At 39.3% G+C, this 25,884-nt stretch overlaps 1 protein-coding gene across 2 annotated transcripts in view; it reads right to left on the reverse strand.

Moving 5' to 3' along the window:
• Positions 1-2,447: 2,447 nt before the first annotated feature.
• The window catches only part of LOC137259999 (ras-related protein Rab-27A-like), a 70,962-nt gene continuing 47,525 nt past the window's right edge, over positions 2,448-25,884 (reverse strand). Inside the window, exons 2-6 of one of the 2 annotated variants that reach the window (XM_067797679.1) lie at positions 17,088-17,186; positions 12,800-12,906; positions 9,516-9,601; positions 8,420-8,647; positions 2,448-7,015 (exon numbers count right to left, since the gene is read on the reverse strand). In XM_067797679.1, the coding sequence (XP_067653780.1) occupies positions 6,823-7,015; positions 8,420-8,647; positions 9,516-9,601; positions 12,800-12,906; positions 17,088-17,186 (713 nt within the window). In that variant the 3' untranslated portion in view covers positions 2,448-6,822. The remainder of the gene's footprint in view (positions 7,016-8,419; positions 8,648-9,515; positions 9,602-12,799; positions 12,907-17,087; positions 17,187-25,884) is intronic. The other variant, XM_067797680.1, reaches the window with a different exon arrangement.

The following is a 25,884-nucleotide window of genomic DNA, read 5'->3' on the forward strand; positions in this document are numbered from 1 at the left end:
GCTGGAGTTTTGACTCCGTCTCTGATCATGTGACAAGGACACATAGAGGACAAAATAGCTACTGTCAAAGAAAATGGCTAGTCAAACAAAATGGGTCCTGCCAAAGGAAACGGCTACCGTCACACTACTCGTGTACCACATCTAAATCTACATTCCCAACCACCATGTTACTGACAGAGGTTTTATCTAGAGATTTAGCACCTGATTCAGAAATCAGAGAACTAAACAATTCGTTATAAGCCTACGATCAAAAATAGAGTTACAATGGGTCGGGAGCTATGCTGTGAAAACCAGCAGTGCTCCTAAACTCACTGACACAGTGTTTCCATTTACCGTTAACTGTTGGTATTTTTTTCAGATTCAGTGAATCTGTAGAAATCATATGTAGTTAGTTGGCTATTACACTAATGGTGGTAATCATAAGTTATGAACAAGCTGAGCATTAAAATCATCAGACTTTTTGGTCTCATCACCATGGAAAAAACGATAATGGAACTCCTTCTGATCTATATATAGAAGTCACCAAACGATTCACAATTCTGACTGGCTCAGAAAGCGATTCGAAACAACTCATGTCGTCCCTATCTGATATGAGCGGTTACGACTGGCTTTCAGCGCAACTCGAAAGCAGAAGACACATTTGGTAGGAGTCAAGCTGATTCGCCAAAACGTAAGGCCAACGAAAGTGAGGAAGCAACAGGTGACAGTAGTAATAACAATGATGGCAAACAAGATTCACCTTGTCACAGTGAAAAGAAGAGAGTCAAGCTGTTTCATGATGACTGGTTCCATGAATTTCACTGGTTACGAAAGTCTCAAAAGGGGAGACTTAATTAATTTACAAAATCGGCTTTGACAGCGATAGTCATCATGAGGGGTGTATCAAGATATCAAGGTCAGATTTTAGTTGAAAATTGTAATGTAAATCATTGCCATCATATCGGCCGTTTGAAAAGATAATGAAAATACTGTCAGAATGTACAATAGTTAAGATATCGTAAGGATGAGCACAAATTTGCCTTTCTAAAGGTTTTGCTATGTTGTCAAAAGGACAAATGCACTGAATGTTAGTTTCAGTCACTACAGTTGGTGCAAAGATGACTGCAATGTCTGCAATAGTATGGTTTTGTTTGTTGTTTAATGCCACACTCATTTTCCAGCTATATGGTGGCGATCTGTCAACAATTGAGTTTGGACCAGACAGTGCAGTTGGTTGGTTGGACTGCATTCCTATCTGTAAACAATCTAGTCTGGACGAGACAATCCAATGATCAACAGCATGAGCATCAATCTACTCAACTGGGATACAATGACAGGTGTCAACCAAGTCAGTGAGCCTGGTCACTTGATCATAATCGCCTCTTACGACAAGCAAGGGTTTGTGTAGAACAATTCCAACCCGAATCTTCACAGGACACTCAATCATGCCACTATATTAAGATAATCTTATGTGTCACGTAATTGGCAGCAGGTAAAATTGCAGAAGATGTAATGGACAGGAACATGATTGTTAAGGAAGGACGTTGGAATACATCTTGTCAACATGCATGCAGTAATTCAACAACAACACAATGTATATATTTGTCCCTGTAACAAATTCTAACAATATTTAACACAATTCAAAATTCATGCAGAAAATATTACAATGGACAGATTTATCATCACAGAGCAACTTTGTATTAACATCTTTTTTTCCAAACAAACAACAGGATAACAGCATTCACAAATTAGATAAGACACTGTCTCCATGGACTACTGACTAATCAAAATGGCTGTAAAATGATACTACCTGCTTTCATGAAAATTATTTTTTCCATAAAAATATATTTCAGTATTTCCCGCTGGCCTGTTAAAATGAGTTTTTCCTCAAAACTTTATTCCTGGAGGGAGGCCTTAATCTGGGCCTAGATTTTCAAATCTCTCTTAGCATTAAGATAGTCATAAGTGCCATACACTAACATAAAGTTACGACTATCTTAGCGCTAAGAGAGCTTTGAAAATCTAGGCCCTGATGTTTGGGAGATTTTGGTAATTTTGCTATTATGTTTGTATTTAGACCTTCCATACAAGCAAGGCTTTGGCATTTTCTGAATATTGGGCCTGTCATAGGAATGATAATTATAAGATCAGTAATATATAATTTGCATGGAGATGTAAACTGTTTCCTGGTGTGGATCATGCAGTTGTGAACGTCACTAAAAACCACAGCAACATGGAATATAGAAAAATAGGAATCAGGTCATAGAATTTGTAAGAAAATGTAAATACACAGACATTGAATAATATTCCGCTATAACAGTCAAAAAGATACACACACTGTAGGACATCATCAAACATATGTATTGGTGTACACCTCACAGTAATTCTGGATTTATGTGGAGAAGACAAAGTATGTCAAATCCAAGTTTGTAAATGTAGATTTTGGGATGGACTTTTATCATTCTGGATTTTTTGGATTGACTAGGGGCAAGGTGGCTTACTGTATTCTAAATGGAAAACAAAGTCAATACCTCGGCTGTGGTACTTGAACTTACGGAAATAAAACACTTTACTTTTCTCCTGGATTCATGTGCTTCCAGAGCTGACCGTATTTGCAAGGTCAAGGTTATCTAGAAAACACACAAAACAATGGATTTAGTCTCGGGATGGATGTCGTCTGCCTCAATACTGTTACTGAATCACTGGACTGTCATGGAGCTCAAGGGACACAACTCTGACCAAAAACCATGTGGTCAAATAATTAAGTGAATATAGTTTTATGCCACTTTTAGCAATATTCCATACAACATAACGGTTCGGGATACCAGGAATGGGCTTCACACATTGTACCCAAGGAAATGAACTTCAGCCTTTGGCGTGGTGAGTGAATGCTTTAACCACTAGGCTACCCCACTGCTTCTATGTCCCCACATAAAGGTAGGCAGGGTTGTTAGAGACTCAACATTTTCTCACCTGATGGACCAAATTTAATGTAAGTTGCAATGTATACATTGATTTTAGACACAAAATCATTAAAAGTGACACCATTTAGGAAACGTTAACAAAAATACTGAAGTCAGGTGGTTAGGTCGGTATAAAATAAGGTATAAGGTTACATATAATAACTAGTCACTCTGTAACAAGCAAATGCATAAATGTTTAGCAATGAACAGAATCTACATATACTACTCAAAATAAGTAGGGGATCACCTGATGTGCTAACTTGTTGTACAAAGAATTGGATCCTTAACTTTTTTTGAGTAGTATAACAACTTATACCCACAGATTATATATCCCCATTCCATAATGCTAAACAAAATCATAACATTTATCATAAGCTAAGTAAACAGCTGTAGTGTACATGAAATGACCTATTACATGATAATCAAAATGGCATGGTAATTGCAGTGGAAGCTGCCTAAACCAGCACTCATCTGGATTGAAGAAATAATCCAGTTTAGACAACATGCCGGATTGTAGAGCTGATGATAAATGTTCAAGCCACAGACAGGACTGAGATTTTATGCTGGTGTTGACACCTTGCCGGATTGGACAGATGCCGGTTTTGACAGCTTCCACTGTACATTACAGTGAACCACCAAAATGATGGAGTAAGAGAGTGTGGTTTTACGCCACCTTTAGCAATATTCCGACACGGGGACACCAGGAATGGGCTTCGTGACCCATGTGCAGAATAACATGTGGGCTACTGTAGTATGCCCGGACCTATTGATGTAAGGGAGACAACTCTTGAAGCCTATTTGCAAAGTACATGCAGTGCAGGATTTTTATCTTCACTGTTTTCAGTGGGCATCAAATCTTTCACAATTAAAATCCACAAACAATATTTTCTCATTCAGGCCCTACCAAACAATATTATGCATGTTGTAGAATGTTACCAGAATAAAGTCAAGTCTTGTTAATCCGATCTCGGCGTTTATCCGACAATCAGCTTTATCCGATGTTTTTGTTGGTAACAAACTAAATAAATGTAATTTAGTCACATTTATTCAGTCCGACATCAAGGTTAATCCGACAGACGATGTCGGATTAACAAGACCTGACTGTATATCAACGACTCACTGCAAATAACAAAGCTGAATTTTTAATATTTAAAAGAAACCCAAGAAAACACTAAATTCATCTAAACTACACACTAACCTAAACATCTTAAAACCACACACTGCTATTCTGGGACTATAGATATGTCTGTCATTTGGAGAGGGATTGGTGCAATTTGGAAACAGGCCTACTGGGAAAAAGCAGGGTAATTGAGCCTTAAATGCTATTCTAAAGGGAGATAATTAACTCTCACTAAAGAAGACTAAACATGGTAGGTCATGCTAGCAGGCGTGATCGATCAGGCAGTCTGTGCTGATTGTCAAATTAACTGATGCAAGTTAATGGGTTGAAATAATATATCCCGACATATACATGACTGAGCAAAAAGACAGTTGTCACTCATGAATTTTAAAAAAATCTAACATATACATGACTGAGCAAAAAGACAGCTGTCACTCATAAATTTAAAAAAAATCTAACAGTTGTTGTACTGCAAGTACTATCTAGCTCCATTTCACAGATGCTGACTTGTGACAGCTGTAGTTAATTTTAATCGTAATCCATACTCGTTGACGTATGATATTCATAGTTTTAAGACAATGACACAAGCCATTCTCACTGATGTAGACTTACGGTAGTTCTAAGACAACCACAAGCCATTCTCACTGATGTAGACTTACGGTAGTTCTAAGACAGCCACGAGCCATTCTCACTGATGTAGACTTATGATGGTTGTAGCTCCAAGACAACCACAATCCATTCTAACTGACTTACGATGGTTGTAATTCTAAGAAGATCACAAGCCATACTCACTGATGCAGACTTACGGTAGTTCTAAGACAACCACAAGCCATTCTAACTGACTTACGATGGTTGTAATTCTAAGAAGATCACAAGCCATACTCACTGATGCAGACTTACGGTAGTTCTAAGACAACCACAAGCCATTCTAACTGACTTACGATGGTTGTAATTCTAAGAAGATCACAAGCCATACTCACTGATGCAGACTTACGGTAGTTCTAAGACAACCACAATCCATTCTAACTGACTTACGATGGTTGTAATTCTAAGAAGATTGCAAGCCATACTCACTGATGCAGACTTACGGTAGTTCTAAGACAACCACAATCCATTCTAACTGACTTACGATGGTTGTAATTCTAAGAAGATCACAAGCCATACTCACTGATGCAGACTTACGGTAGTTCTAAGACAACCACAAGCCATTCTCACTGATGTAGACTTATGATGGTTGTAGCTCCAAGACAACCACAATCCATTCTAACTGACTTACGATGGTTGTAATTCTAAGAAGATCACAAGCCACACTCACTGATGCAGACTTACGGTAGTTCTAAGACAACCACAAGCCATTCTCACTGATGTAGACTTATGATGGTTGTAGCTCCAAGACAACCACAATCCATTCTAACTGACTTACGATGGTTGTAATTCTAAGAAGATCACAAGCCATACTCACTGATGCAGACTTACGGTAGTTCTAAGACAGCCACAAGCCATTCTCACTGATGCAGACTCATGATAATTTGAAGATAATCACAACCCATTCTCACTGATGGAGACGTACGATATTCGTAGCTCTACGATAACCACAATCCATTCTCTTGAACGATCTAGACTTATAATAGTCGTAGTTCAAAGACTACTACAACCCTTATCCACTGAAGTAGACTTACGACTGTTGACGTTCTAAGACAAAATCCTTTATGATTTAAATCTTACTCAAGTGTGCATATCATGTTATGGCAATAGATTTGCAGTTACACATAACCCGCAATATTCCAGCTGTATAACAACGGTCTTAATAATGGAGTTTGGACCAACCAAGCTAGTGACTGATATTCTGAGCAACAATTCAGGCCACTGAGGTACCATGACACACACTCACTCAGCCAGACTGCTGATTTTGTGGGGATTTAATACTGTACACTTCATACTATACAGTCAATGGCATCCACTATAAACATCTCCATCACATCCCTAGACTGATATTGCCTGAACTGAATTACACAGCTTAAATAATAACACGCAAATATCTTGTTCTCCATGAAATGAGAAAAATTCTGTGTAAGTTTAAGTTGGAGCAATGGAGGAGGGAACATCACGTTTGGAACAATACTTTGGAAGAAAGGGTACATGATATTCATCATTATAGAAGAGTAAGTCAATGGGTTGGGGGATCATGGTGGGTTGACACCAAAAGTGGGTTCACTTTTTGTACCCGTGTCTGGAATCGAACCTGGGTGTTTGGTGTGATGAACCACTGGGCTACCCACCTTCCCATTATTGAAGAGATACATACCACACCGGATAATCAACAGTTACAATTAACAAATTTTCAAACAAATGATAAAATAACAATACTAATAACAAGACAAATGTAATCATGCTTTTGTGGTACCATAGAAAAAATTCATTACACTCCGAAAGTTTAAAAACACATTGTTTTCATAACCAATATTGTCTTCGGAAAAAAAAAAAAAAAAAAGGGGCAAAATAAAATTTTGAAACATGCAGCAATAATACGTTATAAATCGCACATGTCATTTATAACGATAAGGTATATAACAAGGATCAACATCACAGTCAGCAGTGGATATAACAAATGTTATATCCCGACTTTTTCAGCGTTATATCCTGACTTTTTTTCCAACAGTCAACTTTTCCCCCAACAGTCAGCAAGTACAAGCATCTCAGACCATATCTTCTATTCTTGTCCAACAGACGAGAATATAACCTCTTTTGACCCATTGTGTGTCAGCATGCACAGCCTGCTTCTGAATCATCTCCATCTTGCTGACCGTACGCTCGTCCGTTTCTGCTTCGGCCACCAGGAAGTTGAGATTTGTCGACACACTTCTCCATTCTGGTCATCACCATGTCCAAGAGGCAATCCACTGCCTTGGCTACATTCTGCCCTGTAGCTGCGCTGGTTTCAAAGTAGGGGAGTCTGAAAGGAGAAACGAGAGTTGTGTTTGACTGTTCAGAATTCCCTTAATGGCTTCACAGATCTAACTTCTCCTTTTGGATTCTAGAGCATAAGAACAGGTCTCCAGTTCAACTTCCCCAAATACACTACAGCTGAACAGGTTCAGGTATCAAACTCCACATATAGATTCTGTGAAGGAACAGGTCCAAATATCAACCTCCTCAAAAATACTCCAGAAAAAAAACATGTCCAAATATCAACCTCCCCCTATGGATTCTGTGCCCAAATAGGTCCAAATAATAACCTCCACAAATGTACTCTGGGGAAGAGGTGGAAATATCGACCTCCACAAATGTACTCTGGAGAAGAACAGGGTCAAATATCAACCTCCCCATAAAAATTATATGTCAGAACAGATCCAAATATCAACCTCCCCAAATGTACTATGGATTCTGTATCTGAACAGGTTCAGGTATCAACCTCTCCAAATGTACTATGGATTCTGTATCCGAACAGGTTCAGGTATCAACCTCCCCAAATGTACTACAGAGAAGAACAGGTCCAAATATCACCTTTCCCTCCCTCTCCATGTGAATATGTCCAGAACCCACCTCCCCATTCAAGGAAAGGAAGATCTTCGATACTGAGATCCATAAACTTGAACAATCAGCATTATATGGCCATGAGTGCCAAGATGAATGTCTAATGTTGAAAGTAGAATTAAGTTGAAACAAACGCACAATAATCCATCCATTTGTAAATCAATTTAAGAACATGACATCTCTGTGAAGGCACACGTCTCTAGCAACCCATGCTTGTCATAAGAGGCGATTAAGATGGTCAGACTAGCTGACCTGGCTCTCCTTTCACAAACCAACCTTTACTAAGGTTAACCTTAACTCATATACTTTAACACTGCACCAAGGTCATCTTAGTGACTTATGATCATGTTAGTGCTTTGTGAGTGAGTGAGTTTAGTTTTACACTCCACTCAGAAATGTTCCAGCTATATGGCGGCGGTCTGTAAATGATCGAATCTGGACCAGACAATCCAGCGATCATCAACATGAGCATCAATCTGTGCAATTGGGAACTGATGACATGTCAACCAAGTCAGCGAGCCTGACCACCTCATCCCGTTAGTCGCCTCTTACGACAAGCACAGTCGCCTTTTGTGGCAAGCATGGGTTGCTGAAAGTCTATTCTACCCCGGGACCTTCAAAGTTCTAGCCCTTTGTGAAAGGAGGCCCTAGTTGATACACATGTCATCATAACCCAACAGCATAGATCAATGCTCATGATGTCAATCACTGGGCTGTCTGGCCCAGACTCAATCATTTGCAGACTGTTGCCATATAGATGAAATACTGCTGAGTATGGCATTAAACAAAGACAGAAAGAACATAAGTCTGCTGAAACACTAACCCATATTTTTCAGCTATGTCCCTTGCGCGGTCCTCGGCAACACATCGGCTGTCCTCAAGGTCAGACTTGTTCCCGAGCAGCACCACATCCGGGTTCTCACAGTATGCATGGGTCTGCAGCTGGGTCAGCCAGTTACGGATGTTCAGGAACGACTGCTCATTGGTCAGATCAAAGAGCAACAGGAAGCCCATTGCGTCCCGGAAGAAGGCTGTTGTTAAACTTCGAAATCTAGGAAAGAAATCAAGCAAATATATGTCTAGGATTTTCTAGAAACAGGACACATTGCAAATGACCATAGGCTATCACTGTAATGTTTTTTACTCATGGATACATAATTTTAATAAGCGTTATGGTCAATTTTTGGTTGTTGAGAAAATACAGGTGATGCCAAGAATATTTATTACTTTTGTTCATATCATGGTTGACATTGCATTCAACATTCCAGAAACAATCAGCAATTCAATGCATTGAAATCAATGCTCATCAATCACTAGATTATCTGGTCCAGACACAATTATTTAAGACAGTATGAGGAAGGTCAACCTTGTATTAAGAAATTTTCAGCGATATCACCACGTAAGTCCCCAGTAATGGGTTTCACACATTTTAGCCATATGGGGAATTAAACCTAAGTCTTTGATGTGGCAAGCAAATGCTTCGACCACTAAGCTACTGCAGTATTACTTACAGATCCCTGTTGGACTGCTGTCATATTGCTGAGTGTGCTACCAAACTAACAACCAGCAGATCAAAACACAGGACAGAGTGTCAGTAATTCTTTGTGTTCTAAAGTGAGTGAGTGAGTTTAGTTAAACGCCGCACTCAGCAATATTACAGCCATATGGCGGCCGTCTGTAAATAATCGAGTCTGGACCAGACAATCCAGTGACCAACGACATGAGCATCAATCTGCGCAATTGGGAACTGATGACGTGTCAACCAAGTCAGCGAGCCTGACCACCTGATCCCGTTAGTCGCCTCTTACGACAAGTATAGTCGCCTGTTACGGCAAGTATGGGTTGCTGAAGGCCTATTCTACCCTGGGACCTCCATGGGTCTCTTTGTGTTCTAAAGACGATATCTGTTGGTCAAGTACCTCTCCTGTCCAGCTGTGTCCCACAACTGTAAGTGAATCCTCTGACTCCGCCCAACTGACCCGTCCACGCTTGGCACTCGGTGAACCTGTTGTACAAAGACCAGAATAGTCAAAATGTATGCAAGGATAATACTGTTGTTCTGTTAGTCACAAGCCAGAACAACGCAAAGTAAAAGCATATGTCAGGATAATGTTCCCTTGTTGTGCAAATCTCATCACCCTCAAACCTGCAACAACTCAAAACATTGCGTGTAAGTGAGTTTAGTTTTACACAGCTTTTAGCAATATTTTAGCAACATCACGACACAAAAGAGTGAGTGAGTTTAGTTCTATTTCAAAATCAACAATATTTCAGCTATATGGCGGTGGTCAGTAAATCATCAAGAGTGGACCAGACAATCCAGTGATCAACATCATTAGCACCAATCTGCACCATTGGGTCAACCTAGTCAGCGAGTCTGATCACCTGATTTTGTTAGTCGCTTCTTACGACAAGCATGGATTCTGTATCAGATCTTCACAGGCATCAGTCATAGTAAACACAGAATGACAATCTTGTCTAGCATATATTGACAAAAGCTGACCTGTAAAGTTTTAAGACAACAAGTTACATTCATGAGTGGTTCTCACTTTAATACACATTTCATTAATCTCACTAATTGAGCATTTGTTGATACAGACTATGGTTCATCTGGACTAAGTGTTATGAAAACACTAAACCTAGCCAGCCAAATCCCACTCTGGCTACGTGAGAGATCTGTTTTGACAGAAAACAAGTGAGAGGACACCTCGTGAGTCATCTTCCTCCGTGTTTGTGGTAGAAAATTTATTTCAGCATTTGCCTGTATTTTCCCACAATTTCAATGACTCCTTAAGGGTATTCCATGACTTTTATGTATCTTATTTAATGCAATCCAACTTCCGTAATGAAAGAGGAGAGAGCCATGTATTTTACACATGAAGTGTTTATAACACACAGTGCAACTTTCACTTTATTTCAGGTCATATGAGGAAATTATTTTTCATGTAAATAGTTTGTATGAAGACATCATTAAAAATACATCCCTAATACCACTCAAGACCAGTCAGGAATATGTGAAGTGCTTATTACACATTGCAATTCTCACTTCACTACAGGACATATGAAGAAATTATTGTCCACGTTAATAATTTGTATGAAAATGTAATTAAGAATATGCCACTCATACCACTCAACAGAAGTTAAGAACACATGACGATATACATGAATATAGGCCTTATATTGAACAAACTTTAAGGATAACAACTTCTCTTTATTTTGTGGTTGCAACATAGTTCGATACAGATCTTTGTACCGATGTCAATCAGGAAGGAAATAAAAGAATGAGTGAGTCAGTTTAGTTTCACGCCGCACTCAGCAATATTACAGTTATATGGCGGCGGTCTGTAAATAATCGAGTCTCAACCAGACAATCCAGTGACCAACAACATGAGCATCGATCTGCGCACTTAGGAACCGATGACATGTGTCAACCAATTCAGCGAGGCTGACCAACCGATCCCGTTAGTCGCCTCTTACGACAAGCACAGTCACCTTTTATGGCAAGCATGGGTTGCTGAAGGCCTATTCTACCTCGGGACCTTCACGGGTCAAGAAATAAAAGAAGTTGTATCTATGAGGTTTGTTCAATATTGTACATCCAAACTTCTAAAATGCTCTCAAAGAAATGTATGACTGAGATACTGACTATATTCCTGTGAAAAAATATTGTTGCAAGAAACATTTTTGGGGCTCACTGGTTCATAACATGTCCATTTGTTTTCTTCGAAACTGTTTTTTGACAACAACTATAGCTTGTTCTGTGGCATATTTCATTGTTGCAAATCCTGAAATATTTTCTGGTATTCTGGAACAAATAATGACAACCAGCATATCCTTTGACATTTTTGCTAATATTCAGAAACCTGGAGGAATTTTTTCTGGTGTCTGGAACTAATATTTCTAAAAATCAATCTTAGTTAAGGTCAGTGTTTACCATGATGGGGAGAACCTGCCTATTTGATGCACAAATTACCTCAAATACAAACTGATTTGAAGTTCAGATAATCTAAGCTTGTAATTTGCTGGTGTTTAAAGGTTTGCTTGTTAATTGCTCAGTGCTGATTAAATACCTCACCTGCTTTACCTAGTTCTTTTTCAGTCATTATTAAACAATCACAGTTGATGTCTCGATGAAAGTTCCATACTGATGTCAATGACTCCCTCTCATGACACCAGTGAGTCATAATGACCTTCTAAATACTAAAAGTATTTTACTTTTGCAAGTTTTTTTATAAAGCATATTTGGTGTAAAAAATAATAAATACAAATTTCTTGTAAGAATTTACATTTCTGGTCAATAAAAACATCAGGATTTTATTTTTGGAGTTGAGAACATTAATTTTTTTCATTGTTATTTTTCTTTAGAAAATACAACCTGTGGACCAGTAATCAAGAAATAAAATTAATCTGGCCTAAAGGTCTTTAACTATGGAATGTTTGTGGACAGTGCACTCCTGCAGCCTTGGACCTTAGCCAATAGTTTGTGGACAGTGCACTCCTGCAGCATTGGACCTTAGCCAATAGTTTGAAACACATGTCTAGGATAATTACTTTTAGTCTAACACACTCAGCTAGGAATAGATGATATTATAACAACAAAATTCTGAACAATGACAGTATATGCCAAGCTCATTCCTGTATTGTGTCGACTCAAAGCATTTTTTAAACAGTCTCTCACAGTCCTTAACACATATTTTTATCCCCTTTCGTCATCCCTGTCTGAATCCAAAAGCCCTAAATGAGGCAGGATTTTTCCCAAGGTTTCAATATTTTTTTTTATCTCACTGAGCTAATTTTCAATTTAACTTGTTTCAAGTGAAATATATTTTTCAGGTGCTTAAAGCACCAGTATAAGACTATAACGGACATGAGTTTTATTACAAAAAGCACTTTGGTGGAGACTTTTCTGACAATCGCAGGGCAGCAAGATTACTAGAGATCCAGAGCTGCGATCACATTAAGGATCAAAGCCAGGATACCAGCACCACAAAGCCATCCTTAGCTTCTTCCTCATCATGTGTCCACTTGAACAGCAGAGGCGTCATCGGTCGCAATCATTGGAGGCAAAAAAGCCCACGCTTGCCTTCTTTACAAAGGTATCTTTAATCCCAGCATAACTCTGTATGAGGGCATGGTATAAAATCACTACGCTTTTAGCCTTCCGATCAATTTCTGGGAGACACCATTGAAGGAAAGTGCTCACCACTCTCTTTTCCCGGAAGTCGATGCCCACGGTTGAGATGAACTTGGAGTTGAACATGTTGTCGGTGTACTGGTAGAGGTAGCTTGTCTTCCCTACTCCAGAGTCACCTGCGAACAGTTAGCAGTTAGAATTGTTAGTACATTGGCGCCAAAGTTTAGTTTACAGTCTGTCTTACAACTCCCGTACCATATGCTCCCTTCCACCTAGCCAAGTGTCCTGGTTCAAAGATCCCATTGCCTGATGCCCTGACAAGACAGTTTTCATTTCGGGCAATCAAATAATGGTACTTTACTTGTCTGTGGGCTACTAGATAATTTCCACTTATGGTTCTAAACTGCACACAGACTTGGATTTCATTTGATATCTGCTCTAAATGTACCCATTAAATTTCACAATGATAATATAGTAGAGTTATCTTTCTTTGCTATTTATCACTTTTTGATCAAACTAAAACTGACCATACTTTTCAATAATTAGTGCTGCCCTTATAAAAAGAACGACTTTGCTCAATGTGTGGAGACATATTTAGTTTCCAGTTACAGGGTTCGTACAAAGTATCAGACATCAAATTAAACGAACTTTCAGTCTTAGCTACATAACTGTACTGGGAAAGTTTTGTTTCACGATGGACATTACTTAACATCCACTGTCATTGAAAGGTATTTTTGTTACGTATTAGCTTCCTGTAAACTCAGAACTTGACACGCTTTGCCATTTTTAGGGCATAGGTCCTTTTCAAGGCTAATTCGAATATAGGGCCATTTGAGACATTTTCAAGCCTGTGAGAACCATAAGTTAGTAGGTCTTGTGGTCTATCCTACAGTATGAAAGTCCTATATGAAGCAAGTCAACATCTTCAAACTGTGGCTCCTGTTCAGTTTCAGTGGACTGTTTCTGTAAAAATTGTATATCATCAGATACTAAGTGTTAGTCAGGTAAAGCTGTTAGGTCGGTGAAAATATATTAAACTGGTATTGCCCTAGTCACAGATTGTTGAGGCAGCTCAACAGAAGCCATTATCAACATGGCGTCAGCTTGTAATTGGTGCTTAACAGATGGAGGTGATTTTGTTTTCTATGTTGTCAACACCACACTTGGTAATAGTCCAGCCAAGATGACATTCTGAAACTATTCAAGTCTAGACTAAAGAAACCAGTGTCTGACATCTCATGTAAATACCTCTCTATGTAATGAGAGAGTGAGTGAGCATGGTTTTAGCGCTCTTAGCAATATTCAAGCAATACCATCCAAGGGGACACCAGAAATGGGATTCAAACATTGCACCTATGAGGGGAATTTGACTCAGATCTTCAAGCATGATGAGTCAAAGCTTTAACCACTAGGCTACCTCACAACCCTGGATCAGGTTGAACAGCTAAATAACAACAGTAACAATATACTGCACATGCTATATGTAAGCCAATGCTTAAGCGATAATTGCTGATTCAACAAAAATCCACATGTGCAGGGAATAAATCATGGTCAAGCTTGTATTACACCACAATCTAAAACTGATTCCACAATAATGTAAGTCTCTAGTGAGTGCAAGATTACAGACAAGACTGCTGAGTCAATATAATGCTAGTTTCCAGTGTGTTCAAGATTACAGACAAAACTGCTGAGTCAACAATGATGCAAGTTTCCATTGATAGGAGATGACAGACAAAAACTGTTGAGCCAAAAATAATGCAAGTTTCCAGTGATACAAGATAACAGACAAAATTGCAAGCATGTTTCCATGGAATACATCTGGATAATCTTAAAGAGGACATGCAATGTTAAACACAACTCTGCACATTCGGATACCTTTCTATATACACTGACCAAAACAAATCATCAAAAATGCCAATTCAACCTATAAAGTTTGGAAAAAAAAATAAAAAAGAAAAAAAGATTGCAAAATCAGAGTTTAAACAATTCACTTATTTACCCCGAAGTAGTTGAACAGGGCCTTACTGGAGTAAGTCACCGAGTGGAGTAGAGTGGAGCATGGCGTTATTGTAACAGTCATTGAGTGGAACAGAGTTTAACTGGAGCAGTCCTACACTGGACCACAGCTGAAGCAAAGCAGGACCTTGGTGGAACGAAGACAAAGTGGCACAGCCCCACACTGGAACAGAGTCTTATTGGACCAGAGCATAAGTTGACCATCCCATACTGGAACAGAGCCTTAGTTGAACACCCCACACCGGAACAGAGCCTTATTGGAACAGAGCCTAAGTTGAACACTCCATACTGAAACAGAGCCTTATTGGAACAGAGCCTAAGTTGAACACTCCATACTGAAACAGAGCCTTATTGGAACAGAGCCTATGTTGAGCACTCCACACTGAAACAGAGCCTTATTGGAACAGAGCCTAAGTTGAACACTCCATACTGAAACAGAGCCTTATTGGAACAGAGCCTCCTAAGTTGAACACTCCACACTGAAATGGAGCCTAACTGGCACAGTTCCACACCGGAACAATGTATAAGGAACAGAACAAACACATGAACAGAGCAGTGAAATGAAGCAGGGCCTAAGGCGAATGGCCATTAAGTGAAAACAGCCCTACTTCAACCGCCTCTCATGACTACAGCTCCAATGGAACAGAGCCTAGCTTCAAAAGGAACAGAGCTTCAGCAGAGCAATACCTTGGATGAACATGGCCTTAAATAGCACCTTTGAGGAACAGAGTGTTAGTGGTACTGCTTTACTTAATGAAAAGAGACCTTATTTCATCTCTGAATATCCCCCCAGGTCTTCACTGACAGTCACGTCCGACCTCAACATCAGTGTCAGCTGTATCCACTGGCAATGAGTGAGGACAATGTGATGTAGTTAAATAGGGCTCTCTCTCCATTCTGTCTGACAGGCGCAACAGTCACAAGCTTATACAAACTCTCCACAACTATCAGTTCCACATGTCCATACAAAAAACACAAATCACATTTCCCTATGAACAAATCACATCAACCAACCATGATGAACTGAGTTTGGAGACATCTGAATATTCATCAGGTTAACTCACTAAAATACTCCTTCAGAGGATTTCTCGAAGTTAATGGACAACTTCCAGCATCAAGACAACAGTATGACAGTTCCCTGGGGCTCTGAAACCATGCTGTTCTCATGTTCATGGGTATTTGCAGGGATTCGGAATCACAGAAATAACTGTTTTCATGGATTCCTGGGTTTAGGAAGCTTGTGCTGTTGACAGTAGTAAATTCTTGTTTGAACAGAATGCCTGTGGCACCAAGGCTCCAGTTACATTTCTGAGTCTTAACATTTTACTCACATTGGATTTGCTGTAACTTTGTCATGGTGCCTGTGGGCACCTGTTGATGGATACTACTTGCTTTAGAACTATTATCATTGAGGTTTGAAAATTTTGGTTTAAACATAGTCTTACTTCCAAGGAAACCTGGATGAGTCAAAAAGCACAACTTGCAATGCAAATATCTCTCAAGTGAGTGAGTGAGTGAGTGAGTGAGCGAGTGAGTGAGTATAGTTGGCTCTTAGCAACATCTTCCTCATGTTGTGGCCTGCAGTGTTTTATACCACAGTAAACTATGTTTTCTTTCATGAAACTGGTCCTTTACATCTCACAATCCTTAAACTTCATTATCTTCCCTCTCCAACCCTCTCTGCAATGCTAAAGCCCTAAAAGGAGCAAGTCTAGGAACCAGTACTTACCTAAGAAATCATGCTCACCAGAGTTACCTGCCCCTTCCCTCTGACCCTGTTCTCGACTTCGCAGCACGTTACATAGCTGACAGTGTCTGGACATGGACCAGTACTTACCTAATGCTAGAAACTTGATGAGATAGCCGTACTCACCAGAGTTACCTGCCCCTTCCCTCCGACCCTGTTCTCGACTTCGCAGCACGTTACATAGCTGACAGTGTCTGGACATGGACCAGTACTTACCTAATGCTAGAAACTTGATGAGATAGTTGTACTCACCAGAGTTACCTGCCCCTTCCCTCCGACCCTGTTCTCGACTTCGCAGCACGTTACATGGCTAACAGTGTCTGGACATGGACCAGTACTTACCTAATGCTAGAAACTTGATGAGATAGCCGTACTCACCAGAGTTACCTGCCCCTTCCCTCCGACCCTGTTCTCGACTTCGCAGCACGTTACATGGCTAACAGTGTCTGGACATGGACCAGTACTTACCTAATGCTAGAAACTTGATGAGATAGTCGTACTCACCAGAGTTACCTGCCCCTTCCCTCCGACCCTGTTCTCGACTTCGCAGCACGTTACATGGCTAACAGTGTCTGGACATGGACCAGTACTTACCTAATGCTAGAAACTTGATGAGATAGTCGTACTCGCCAGAGTTACCTCCCCCTGTTCCCCCTCCACTATGAGTGGGAGTGGAGTCCCCCATCTCCAAATCTGCAAAATACAATGCATTTTTGTAGTACTGCAAACAGTGACAGTAAAACAGGGAATTTTTGACCCAATGCAAATGCCAAATTGTACATCAAATAACTTTATTGAGGTGAAAGTATCAGGGAGCATTGAACTACCTGAAGTTCCAGGATAGAAGGGACCTGTTTTATCTATTTGTTGCGGTAAGTGGTCCTGTGCACAAAGCATAATTCACAAATCAGGTGAAGTTAAGAAACATAGAGTTCGGACAGTCCTTGGATGGGTGACTGTGTGTGACAGCTTGACTCCTTAGAGTTTTAAGACTTCAGTCCTGCCCCACAGTGAAGCATATGTGATAAAGTGGTCTCACCTTAGGCAAGTGAGTTTGTTAAAAACTGTCTCTGTTCACCCAACAGAAAATGAGTAGCCGGAGGGATGAGTAATGTGACTTTTAACCTTCTAGCACCTAACAGGCTGCTTGGGTTATGTGAGGAAATAATGAATCAGGATGTAGCTCTTTGAGCATGCCGCTCCGTGGTGTGGAATTCAGCACATTACAAATGCCCTTAAGATGTCAAACTGTAAATCTAAAATTTTATATATGTTGGCATAAAATTTATCAGAGAGCATTGACAGCCACAGTAGACAGTATGATTATAAGGGACCTATTTGGTCCAACAGATAATCAGAAAAAATTAAATACATTGGTATGAAAGTTATCAGGGAACAATGACAGCCAAAAAAGGCACCATGATAAGGGAACTAACTATTTGGCCCAATAATAATGTTGACAGGAAGAATTATATTGGATTATCAACATGGAAACAACCATTGGTACAATCTTACATGAACTACTGTGAGGAAAAAAAGATGATGTCACATGATATACCCTGAATCTGTGGACAGCCCCAATGGAATCTCAACAGGATCTACAACTTGTCCTTAAATAACAAATCATCCTTAACCTGAAATCTAAAAAATATCCTTATCCTTTCAACAAAATATATTCCCATAATGACACTAGTTAAGATGCCAAGTTTTCCAGATTCAGTTTTAATATCAAGTGACATTCCTATCAGGGAATTCATGATCAAATTCCAGCTAGCACTTAAAAACCTAATCAGCTTGCATTTGTGACATCCATATCTAAACTGTCTGTAATACCTAAATGAGATTGCCACAAACTCATATAAAGAACATCCACAGAAAACAGCAAGACACTAAGAAATCAAGCGACAGTTACCATGGCAAACCAATTCATCAGCACTGAAGAGCTTTTCGATGTCTTAAAACCCAGAAAACATTAAGAAAGTAAAAATACTCTGCGTCACACAAAGACACAATATATCAGTGTTTTCTTTGTGTTGAGAGTGTTTGGCAACTGAGCAGGACAGTTATGGAAATACTGGCTTCAAAAAGAAACATAGGAGATATATTTGGCTTAAAGTTAATGCTGTAATCATCTAGAAAGTCAACAGTATGAATAACATATTGATAACATCAATATTCTAATTGTGGCATGTTAGCATTGGGGAAATTTGCAGAGACTGTTTCAGCATCATGTTGCCCCTGAGGATTCTGGGTAGGAAATGGTCATTTGAGAGACTTAATGGATTAGGTAGTTTGTGACTTGGTGATGGTGTGATGTCAAACCTGATATCAATCACTGAATTGCCTACCCTCTTTTCAGACAGCTGCACTCTGTGGTGGTGTGCGGTCCTGTGTGTAGAGCTCAGGCTACAAATCAGTTGAAGTTAAGCAACGTGGAGCACAGAGAGCTCTTGGATGGATGACCGTCTTTGGAAGTTTGACTCTTGAGAGTTTCTAGGACTTCAGTCCTACTCCACAACAAAGCACATACACGGTCTCACCTTATGCAAATGAGGTTGTTCAAAATTGCCTCTGCTGAAAATGGGTACCCAGTGGAATAAGTCATGTGACTACAGTGGAAGCTGTCAAAAACCGGCATCTGTCCAATCCGGCAAGGTGTCAACACCAGCATAAAATCTCCTATCTGTGGCTTGAACATTTATCATCAGCTCTACAATCTGGCGCATTGTCTAAATTGGATTATTTCTTCAGTCCCGATGAGTGCCGGTTTAGACACCTTCCACTGTATAACCTGGGCTATAATACAAACTTCTCTCTGCGCCACTGTCTTTACTAATCGATTTTATAGAAACAGTGTGAAACTTTGCACAGTGGGTGTATTTTGTTTGCACTGGTTTCACTTAAACAAAATGGGCCTGCAGATATCATTAAAGGCCTATAGAATTAAAGCCTGCTGATGGCAGCAGGCCCAGATGGCCAACTGGAAAATTAAAGAACTGTAAACACTGACCACAAGGCTACCCCACTGCCCCATTTCGATATTTCAAACAGCTTTATCAGTTCTTAATAGCATGTCATCATCTGAGTCACCTAACTTAACCTCCAGATAGATTAACTTGCCATGTACAACAAGAAAAGATTGCTGTACACAAAGTCAAACCTGGATATTCCCAATCAGACGAAATCTATGTTGAATTACACAAAATGCAGACAAAATGATGTTGCTTTTATGAAGATGGCTGCTGCGGCAGCCATCTTAGATTCAGTTCCCTTTCAGTCAACTGGTAACACATTTGAGGTGGCCATCCTGCAGAATTAGATATTGGGGAATTAGACAGTTGAGTGTTGAAACAGAAATTTACAAAAGTCATTGCACTAAGATCTGTTCATGGAATTTGCTTCCAAACTTTGACACAACTCTAGGAAGTTTCCACTAAGAAATTAGTGCTTCAGTGTTGTAAGTAACGTTGATTTTATGGAACAAGAAAGACACTTTAAATCAGTAAGTCGACAATTTTCTACAGAACAATTCCAGTGCTATATGTGGCCAGTCTGCAATATTGTCACACAGCCCCATATTTTCATTCCACTTATCAAGTTGACAAATTTTTCTTTGCAATTAAGGGTAAGTGTCATAATCAGATCATTTTACACAATTAAATACCTCCCCAAATCAACCAAATTCATAGCGCTAAGACAGCTGGGCGACCAATATACTTTAATTCCAAGTCATGTAGTTCATAAAATTCTTCGCATGAAATGTTGTTTTTCTGTTCAAGCCTTGTGATTCCAATCTTTTCACACAGACGTTGAAAAAACAAAAAGGGGTAGCTCTAAGAGCATTTCGTGATGGGCCACCACACTTTAATTCCCTAACAGGAAGTTGACGAAACCGACAGGAATGAGTCCATACTGTGGGATTAGATGACGCAACTCCATCAGAATTCTGTCCTGTTATGCAGCAGTAGTACACGATATGGTCTGTTCTGGAGTGAAAGTATTGATTTCCCAGAATTCTTCACTGGTTGGCAGGTTTTCTGACATTTTAGACGCTTTGGAGTCTGTGATAAAATCTAGTCTTGTTAATTCTTGTATACAATAGACGCACTTGCTTGCCATCTCACACCAATGTGCTGATTATTCCCGAACTGGCGGGATAATGTGATAGTCTTCACTATGGCATATTAGTCGCTTCATCTGTTCTGCTTTGGTTTTCTAGCTTGGGGCAACAAGTGATTTTGACAGTGGATAGTCTGAAGTTGGATCTAATTTGGGACTTGAAAATAAAAACAATTCTTGCACTGACAAGCAGTAATATGTGAAAATAATGAAAAAAACCCACTTGACCTGTGGGGAAAGTAAATACTTCAATCGTATCAGTCAGCTTATATATTTCATGTCAAAGCCAACTAGAGTTGGTTAGAATCTGTATTTATCTCTGACAAGTCCAAGCTTGAAACATTTTAGTGAACTTGAAACAAGATTTATGAGAAGCTGCAAATGCCTTCTGTGAACGTGAGGATTTTTATATATTTCAAAGTTTAATTACACTTGCATGACCTTTATGTGTGGATATAAGGTAGTGCAGGGAAAATCATCTTTTAAATGAATGATTTCATTTTGTACACTCACTGATTATTTCGTTTGAGTGGCATATTTAGAAGCTGGAAGTCAGATAGAACACACATATATGATGACAACCTCTTTCATACTAGAGCATGACGTTTTGATACAGGTTCTTGAATCTTGTAACAACACAAGAACCTGTATCAAAACGTCATGTTCTTGTAACACTACAAGAATCTGTATCAAAACGTCATGTTCTTGTAACACTACAAGAACCTGTATCAAAACGTCATGTTCTTGTAACACTACAAGAACCTGTATCAAAACGTCATGTTCTTGTAACACTACAAGAACCTGTATCAAAACGTCATGTTCTAGTATGAAAGAAGTTGTCATCCATATATACTTGTTCTATAATTGATTATTTTATTCAATGATTCAGCAGCTATAAATAGAAATGCTGAATATTCCACTCTTGAATTGATGAATATATGAATGTCTGCCATTCCATGCTGCACTCAGCAATATTCCAGCTGCTCAGATATACAATACCTTTCAGAAAGTACAAACATTATTATACAATATGCTGTCGATCACTGGATTGTCTGATCCAGACATTTACAGGCATCATATAGCTGGAATATGGTGCAGTGTTAAACAACAAACACTAACACAATCACAAACACAAAAGCAGAGTATGAAACTCCCAACAATTTCTGCCAGACCACAGGGCAGGTAAGATGTAAAACTTGCCATTCCTGGCCAAAACTTACCTGCCCACAAAAAAAAACTACTCTACATAGTATCATGGAATTAAAACATGTAAAATATTGAAAAAGAATTATGCCAATGCAACATGAATTAACAGTTTATTTCAGATTTGTGAGTGGACTGATAATGATTTATTATCCTGAAATACGATAAAAATCTTCATATGCATGTCTGAATTTAAACCAAACCGTTGGTGAGGTTAATTTGAGAATCTGCCAGTCCATGTTGAAAATAACCCATCTGAGCAACCAGCAAGAACAATAATTCGAAACTCTCGAAATACCTGTCTGCCCAACAGCCTGGGACATGTTATTTTCAACACTGACTGCCAGATTCTCAAATTCACCTGCCTGGTTAAAATTCAGACTTGCATAAGAAAATATTCATCATTTTTCAGGATAATAAATCATTATTAATTCACTCACAAATCTGAAATGAACAGTTAATGCTTTCCTTGCACTGGCATGAATATTTTTCAGCATTTTACAATTTTTAATTTAATTAAGCTAAATAAATTATTACCTTTTGTGTTCACACAAATTTTGGTCAGGGTAAGTATTATATCTAAGCAGTCCTGTGGTCTGGCTGAAATTTTCATACCCTGGCTGTACTCAATATTCCAGTCATATTATTGTAGGCTCAAATAGAGTGCAGTAGTGCAGTGGTAAGGTTTCTGCCTATGACGCTGAAGGAGTGGGTTCAATCCCTGGTGGATGCACCTAGGTTTGGCGCTCCAAGGGCGCCACATTTGTGCAGTATCCTTGGACGAGATACATAAATCCACATTGGTTCAGTTCAGCTGTCAAATTTTAGGATGTGCTGGAAATATGAGTGTTCAGTTCATTGCACCTAGCTGGCAGCACGACCGTATGATACCGAGTAAGTTTAGTTTTAAGCCGCACTCAGCAATATTCCAGATATATGGCAGCGGTCTGTAATTAATCAAGTCTGGACCAGACAATCCAGTGTTCATGATCAACAGCATGAGCACCAATCTGCACAAATGGGGACCGATAATGACGTGTCAACAAGTCAGCAAGCATGACCACGTGATTCCATTAGTCGCCTTTTACAACAATCATGCATCGCTGAAGACCAATTCTAACCCATATCTTCACAGTTTAAATATTCCGTAGCTATCATTATGGACATGAAGTCAGCCAATAAGGTCCACTGGAAAATGTCAGACCTGGGTCCACTTGCACAAATCAATCTTAGCGCTACAACATTCTTCAACATAGTGAGTGAGTGAGTTTGGTTTTACGCCGCTTTTAGCAATATTCCAGCAATATCACGGCGGGGGACACCAGAAAATGGGACTCACACATTGTACCCATGTAGGGAATCGAACCCGGGTCTTTGGTGTGACGAGCGAACGCTTTAACCACTAGGCTACCCCACCTCCCCTCTTCAACATAGGCTTAAGGTAGTTGTAGCGCTAAGGTTGCCTTGTGCAAGTGGGCCCTGGACAAAGACCAATCAGTACTTCTGTCAATGCTGGAGCTAATGTATTAGTCTTGTCATGCTAAAACAAGGCACTGAAGCATTCCATATTCACAACTTTTGATACAATAATAATTGATCCACATATCCAACGAGGTTTGATTCCATGTCAGTTTTATGCAAAGTAATATTTACATTTCATTAATATGATATGTTGTCTAACCTTAACTATCTGTATGTTCCAAATTAAACAATATTAAAACTTTGACTGAAAAAAAAAAAAATGCAATGTAACGGAATAAATTTAAAAGAAAGCAATTTGGACGATTACACAGAGAACTGATAGGGAAACCTGCCTCACCAAGAAACCTATCAAATTTGGAAACCAGGGCCTAGATTTTCCCCATTTCTCCTGGTGCTAAGACAGTCGTAAGTCAATGTTAATGAATAGCACTTACAACTACCTTAACGCTAACAGAGGTTTGAAAATCTAGGCCCAGGGACGTAACTCCTCCTGAAGTATGAGGACTATTTTATGGATATACAACTCCTTTATTTTGAATTAGCGTCATTTCAATGTAGATTCTAATGTCGTTGGTCAAGCAAGTGATACATGGGAAGTAATTTGGAGATGATTTATGTACATAAGTTGTTTGGACAACAGATGAGGGATGAGGCAAGAATGAGTTGTTTGTCCAATAGGTGAGGTTTATGTAGGTAGATGGAAGCTAGGAGAAGATGTAGATGTTGTATAAACAAGGGATGTTGATTGGGATCCAGTAGGGAGAGGCACGCATAGTTGTTTACAAAGGTGATAAGGTACTGTCGGGAAGGCAATAGACTTGTGATGGACAGTAGCTGGGTAGGGTTACATGAAAATTAATTGAGCAAGTGGTGATAGGCCTTGGGAATGAATATATCCATAAAACAGTCCTCATCCTGCATCTACCCAACTTCTAGAATACCAATCAAAGAAGTCCTCTTGGAGCATTAATCTCTAATCCAAGCTTCAGCGCAAACAAACTTTGGGCCTCACAGTTCAAGAAAGATTCCACTGTACTGATGTTTGAGAAAAATAAAAGGAATGTGAAACAGAAACAGATATATGGCCATGAAAGAGGAAAGATGGACCACTGTTACTGAAGGGATCGTAGTCGACATGACTTCTACAGATATGTAGCTGCATGTTTCTGTATAAAGCCATAATCAACATACAGAAAAGGTACCCGAGGGCAATTCCGATCCACCCTGTGCCATTTTCTTGATCAGAAATGTCATTCTGTAACAACCATACACCGTAACGAACATTTCGAGAGGCACAATACCACTTGGGATCAGTTAAACAGGAAGAACTTTATATGGTTTCTGATTCGGTTGTCTCCAATTTTGGGTATCAGGTACATTTCTGTATTTGAGCTTTGTTTAGGGTACATTTCTGTGTACAGAAGTGTACCTTGGGTACATATCTGTGGTACATGCGCCGACAAAGATCCCTTTAGTACTGTTGTCATGGAAATAGAGGTTGTTTGGTGTAGAGCTCCCTCAATGGAAAATAGATTACAGAATTCTGAACAATATTGAGCTGTAACAGAGTGTAGGAATTCTGCCCCAAGCAAAATGGTTTGGATTATATATACTTCAAAGCACCAAGTTACCAAGGTAACCACTTGCAGCAGGTTGCCATAGAAACAAAATCTTACCACATTCGGAATCGACCATGAACGATCAAAACTATGAAAAAGAAAGTCAGGGATTAAAACATACAGTTTGATGACAGGAAATAACTTCAGGGTCTTTAAGTAAGTGAATGACTTGGGTTTTATCTATCATGGCCATTAGGTTATTTTGAAGTACAAATACAGGGCTTGGTTTAGTGCTTTGTTACTTGCACTAGTGTAATCTATTTTTGAATCTAACTTGCACAATGGACAAGTCAGTTTTTGAGAAATAAATCAGCAATAAATCTATAAGCATAAATATGTCAACTCATTTTTCTTGTAAACTTTGAATAGCTGTGGCACCGAACTTTGCTATTTATGGACATGTCTTGGCAATGACAGCTCATGTAAACAGAGATCAGCTGTGTGTCTGTGTTGCTATGGTTTCATTGGTACTACATGGAGTACATCAAGGAAATATGTTTGTGTGCACAGAAACCTCTGACGTTTATACACACTACGCTGCAAATGGGGCAATTAGGTTTTCATCCTACATTGCACCGGGTGCAAATATTTCCTAAATCGAGCCCTGAAATTTTATGTTAACCTTACCACAACAATCGCTTTGTGGAAATGACCCCAGCCCAGTACAGGTCACAGTGTATTTAATGTGAATATTAATTTTCTAGCTAATAACCTGAACAGGTTTATCATAAAATCGGTCAAATAGGATACTTGAGACTTCACTTTGGAAATGCTTATGACACCAATGGTTTTGGTTTCCATGACACAAGATTCTCACTCTTGAACTGAGAATAGCGCCAATGTTTTGACAGCATGATAGTTCTTACAACCCTCTGGAAATGACATGGCCTGAATGGTTACAACAACCTGTAAAACCATTCTTACAGTCTGCTGGAACTCAAGATGGCAGCACTGGGTTTTACCATTGG

This window comes from Haliotis asinina, chromosome 13 (assembly GCF_037392515.1).
Source record: "Haliotis asinina isolate JCU_RB_2024 chromosome 13, JCU_Hal_asi_v2, whole genome shotgun sequence".
Classification (NCBI taxonomy): Eukaryota; Metazoa; Mollusca; class Gastropoda; order Lepetellida; family Haliotidae; genus Haliotis; species Haliotis asinina.